We start from the raw sequence: 4,994 nt of genomic DNA, 5'->3' as shown, positions 1-4,994 counted from the left end.
AAGCGTATCTTCTCATTGGATAATGACAATTAAAAAAAATATTTGTTTGCTCTCTTTGCTAAACCACGCAAACGTGAACCTTGTGTTAACATAAGTGTATAACTGTTTAATTAAGCGTAAGGCATTTATATATAAAATTTTAATTAGGAGAGCATTTTATATAAAAATGCTGAATATCATATTTACCCAACTATTATTTAAAACTGAGACAAATTAGCTGACTTACTATACTATTTTGATGCACTTACGACATGCGATAAATGTGTTTTGACAACAAAGTATTAATAACTGAAAAAAACATCAAACTTAACTGGCCGAAAAGTAACTAGCAGAGGATGGTTTCGATCCATCGACCTCTGGGTTATGGGCCCAGCACGCTTCCGCTGCGCCACTCTGCTGATACATTTCACACCTCCCAATTCAGTACATAGCAGTAATCTCGTAATGTATTTGTAATGTTCCAAACAAGAGAATGATAGATTTTCATATATTTTTAATGTGGAAAAATGTTAACATAAATAAGAATTTTATAGTCCTGCAATTATACTGATTTAATAATTACAAAATATGTTTTAAATATCTTTGTTGATGGCGTTTATATGCTTATTACATAACTATATAACTATATATGTATATCCTTATAGAGAGAGAGAGCTAACGTTATATATTACATATATAACTTTCGTGATTTATTACTCATACATCTCCCATAATGCCACAACATATTCCAGCAAAAGTATCAGAGCGTTTTTGGATAAATTCTACGATATCGTTTTGATTAATCTATTCTGAATTCAATGTATCTTTAGTTGGATTTATATACTTGTTACATATTGGATAAATGTAGTGAACTATATCTCAGAATATAATGCCACAAAGATTTCACTGCCAGTCAAAAGATGTAGTGCTTGGTTACCAACGTTTAGGGAAACTCTACTGTGCCATTTTTAATAAATCCCCATGATAATGTCCACTATCTGACAGTGGACGGTTTCTGGCATTATGGGAGAGTTGCGATAGCTCCCTAAAGTTACGATATATGTAATAATATTATTGTTAGTAACAACAATTAAACGCCATTAAAGGCAAACATATTTAAAAAGGTATCTGGTAATTATTCAGTCAGTAATGATGTATGACTACATAAAGCTCTTCAAAACACAAGAAAGTCTGCCTTTCTCGTCAGTTTAGGCTGCAGATGAAATAATCTGCGCAATGAAACACGCGCATGCGTATGGACTTGACCGTGAAAACCACTGCGGTCCTTTTAAAGGGCGTGTCAGGATTCCGCCAATAGGCGTCGTCAGTGTCACGCTGTGCACGTAGATGCTGCGTGAGTGCAGACGCACGGCGTTTTACTGCTACTATAGCCAACCATGCAGCGAACTTTGTCGCCTAGTGTTGTGCGTTGCTTTTCTCTGAAGAAAAGGCTCAGTTCTTTGAGTTTTCGGCCAGTCGCAGCTATGTCTACACTTCTTATCAATCAGCCAAAGTACACATGGCTTAAAGAATTAGGTCTGAGCGAAGACAATGGTGGAGTTTTTAACGGTACTTGGGGAGGCAAAGGAGAGGTAAAACAAGTTAGATAAGTTTAGCTATCGCAGCTAAGCTAGCTAGCTGGCTAACTGCCACATTTCCAGTCAAATATAGTTGGCGTTAGCTAGTTAGCAAACTGCGAATCAAAACGTTGGTTCCAAATTGCGCTTTAACTTTAAGCAGGCATGTTCGCAACAGTGACATCCTTTAATTCCTCTCACTCACTGTGTTCTTTTATTGTTCATTCACGTTTCAGCAGAGTATTTGCATATTTTCACCTCTATTTAATAACGTAACCTAACTTCATTGCCACTGTACAAGTAATGTTAACCTATCGTGAGATGTTACGATTGCTAACCTACATTACAACCTGCAGGAGTAATGCAATATTCTGGTGGTGTTCAGTCATAAAATAGTTAGGCTAATAAACCTTTATATTTTATAGTTAGCTAACTGGTTAGCTGGCTATATAGTAGGCCCAAGAAAGTTGCAGACAGCTTAATTATTGTCCAAGTTTTGCACAACTTGGTCCAGCTTGTCGTTGGAGCATGAAACGATCAGTTCGCCCACAGCTACTGGGTCTTTCCATGAGCAAAACAAACCTGCTATTTAACCTAGCTAACTGGTAAAGCTGGCTAGCCCATGTATCACTTCCTCCAGTAATATGTAGGCGCAGCACTTCTTACAGTACGAAATTATATGGTTACACCAGAGGCAGTCTGGGTGGCTGAATTTACCACCTGTGGCAAGCATCGATGTCCCAGTTCGCAAAATGAGTTTGTAAATGGCCATGTACTTCCGAGGTCTTTGTTTGTGTTGAGATTGGTGAATAACATTTTACTAAGATGCGTTTGCAATCTGTAAAATGGGTATAATTTTGTACACATCCAGTTATTTCCTTGTCCTCCTAGGTGGTCACATCATATTGTCCTGCCAACAACGAGCCCATTGCCAGAGTACGGCAGGTACATTTAAAACTCTGATCATCCTCATTATAGATTCATAATGTACTTCTAAAAGTCTAAATCGAACTTCAAAGGGGTCATCAGTCAACTAATGTCTTATGAAGCACAGCTAAACCAAATCTCTTAATATTTATTAAAAATAAAACAAACACAAAATGAGTTCCTTCTGAATTTTGAGAGACTGCCTTGCATTCTAAATGTTTTGAGCCATTGTCGAACCATTTTGTTCCTGTGAAAACCAGAAAGCTAACATCTGAAAGACTAAATGGAGTTATATATATATATATATATATATATATATATATATATATATATATATATATATATATATATATATAAAAATTTAAAAAATGGCCATTAACTAGAATAAGAATTCTTGCATGAGTCTTTTGACACCTGATTGAACTTTGCACCTAGTGTAAATAAATATTGTTGGACACATTTTTTTCTACTGGATCATTCTGACTTTTGCAAAATATTAATGAATCCATTACTTTTTACTAACTAGGCTACCATGGCTGAATATGAAGAAACTGTACAGAAAGCACGAGAGGCATGGAAGGTGTGGGCTGACGTAAGTATTGGAAAGCATTGTAGAGCACCCTCTTCCTAAGAATAACAAACTGCATTTTGTGTTGCATGATTGCAAATCCTCACAAGTTTTGTATATTTAAAATATCTTTTTTTTTTTTTTGCATCAGTGAAATGTTTTTTTATTCACAGTATTGACTATTTGAGTATCCCCTTCTTTCTTGTATTATAACAGCAGATCCCTTGCAAACTACTCTGCTGCAGCATTATGCATATGAACGTTTTCTGCAGATCCCTGCTCCAAAGAGAGGGGAGATTGTGAGACAGATTGGAGATGCTCTGCGGAAGAAGATCAAAGTTCTTGGCAGCTTGGTACAGTTGCATTCCAGACTGTACACTGTGCATTTACATTGGTGGCAGTTCTAGTTGAAATCAAACGTTCATCCACTTTATGCGAAAGCTGTCTCCACCATTGCCAGGTGTCTCTGGAGATGGGAAAGATCTATGTGGAGGGGGTCGGAGAGGTGCAGGAGTATGTCGATGTGTGTGACTATGCTGTTGGACTATCACGCATGATTGGAGGCCCAGTTTTGCCTTCTGAAAGTATGTTATATCAGTGGTGTTAAATCCTCCATTTAATTCTGTTCAGCTGTTTCACTTCATTTGCTTTGTAGGATGAGAGAATCATGATGAGGGGAAACTCTAAAACTGATGTATGAAATGTAGTTTTAGACAGATGTATAAGGAAGTCTGTAAGGGCATTTGTACTGTACTTTCAGGACCAGGCCACGCGCTGATTGAACAGTGGAACCCCGTTGGTCTGGTGGGCATCATTACTGCTTTTAACTTCCCTGTGGCGGTGTATGGCTGGAACAATGCTATTGCTCTCATTTGTGGAAATGTGTGCCTTTGGTGAGATTAGCATTAAGATCTTGACATAATTTTGCATGCTGTGGTGGTGTAGGTTCAGTGAGATGCAAAATGCTTCTAAGTTTATAGACTATGCTGTTCTCCTAACACCCTTTCTATTTATTCACAGGAAAGGAGCTCCAACCACACCACTCACCAGCGTAGCAGTTACAAAGTGTGTTAAAGTGCCTATTTGCAATGAGTCCCCCTTTTCTACTTGCATAGATACAGCTAGTGCCTAAAATGTTATAATTGTTATAAAAAATGTTACATTATAAATTAGAGATGTCAGCAGTTCAATGCCTTAAATCATAATCGGCTCGATATTAGCAAAAAATGCTGGATCGGATATCGGGGTAATTTTTTTTAAGGAAACCAATCCAATACCATCATCCGTCCTGAAAATAGCACAACATTGGCATTGGAAGGGGGAAATTAATGCTTTAGTTTTGTTAAGTGTTTTTCTGTTTTTTATAAATGTATTCATATTTGTCATATCTAAAACTAGCATGTATAATACATCTCACACAAAAATCCCCCAATAATCTTAAATTTCTGTCAGATCAGTATTGATATTGGGCAACATTCAAATGCAAGACTTTGGTATCAGATCAGTAGAGAAAAAATGTTGAGCCAGCTCTACTATAAACCCATTTCACTAGTAATGTAAAGTTGCTCCTTATTGAGTGTTTCTGATCGTTTATCTCTGTGTGTGCGGGTCTGCGTGTACACACATGCGTACAGAATTGTTGCTGAGGTGCTGGAACAGAATAACCTCCCTGGTGCTATCTGCTCTATGACCTGTGGTGGGGCTGACATTGGGTAAGTGCACCGTTACTGGTCCCAAAGCAGTATGGTGTTAGGTTTTAGATTTTTTTGGTTTTCATGGATTACTTCTGTGTAGTTTTGATTTTGTACTCCTGCACTATGATATATAACTGAACAAGGACAAGACTAGGCTAATGTTAACTTTTTTGTTTGCCAATTTCAGATGTGTTTAACATTTTTGACTTGTATGTGTATATGGACAGACTAGCAGCTAATGTTTAATAC

At 37.2% G+C, this 4,994-nt stretch overlaps 1 protein-coding gene and 1 non-coding gene across 2 annotated transcripts in view; one reads left to right on the top strand and one right to left on the bottom strand.

The window, feature by feature from the left end:
- Positions 1-326: 326 nt before the first annotated feature.
- trnam-cau (transfer RNA methionine (anticodon CAU)) lies at positions 327-398 on the bottom strand. Its single transcript has one exon. It is a non-coding gene; the product is annotated as a tRNA-Met (tRNA).
- Positions 399-1,349: 951 nt separating this feature from the next.
- Positions 1,350-4,994, top strand: part of aldh7a1 (aldehyde dehydrogenase 7 family, member A1) — an 8,118-nt gene continuing 4,473 nt past the window's right edge. Inside the window, exons 1-8 of the mRNA XM_027028465.3 lie at positions 1,350-1,571; positions 2,448-2,501; positions 3,010-3,075; positions 3,324-3,404; positions 3,512-3,635; positions 3,812-3,944; positions 4,072-4,116; positions 4,686-4,763. Coding sequence (XP_026884266.2) covers positions 1,377-1,571; positions 2,448-2,501; positions 3,010-3,075; positions 3,324-3,404; positions 3,512-3,635; positions 3,812-3,944; positions 4,072-4,116; positions 4,686-4,763 — 776 coding nt within the window. The 5' untranslated portion in view covers positions 1,350-1,376. The remainder of the gene's footprint in view (positions 1,572-2,447; positions 2,502-3,009; positions 3,076-3,323; positions 3,405-3,511; positions 3,636-3,811; positions 3,945-4,071; positions 4,117-4,685; positions 4,764-4,994) is intronic.

This window comes from Electrophorus electricus, chromosome 19, assembly GCF_041902795.1.
Source record: "Electrophorus electricus isolate QZ-2024a chromosome 19, ASM4190279v1, whole genome shotgun sequence".
Taxonomy (NCBI): domain Eukaryota; kingdom Metazoa; phylum Chordata; class Actinopteri; order Gymnotiformes; family Gymnotidae; genus Electrophorus; species Electrophorus electricus.
Note: the sequence above shows the minus strand (reverse complement) of the source record. Positions and strands in the feature narration are given on the sequence as shown.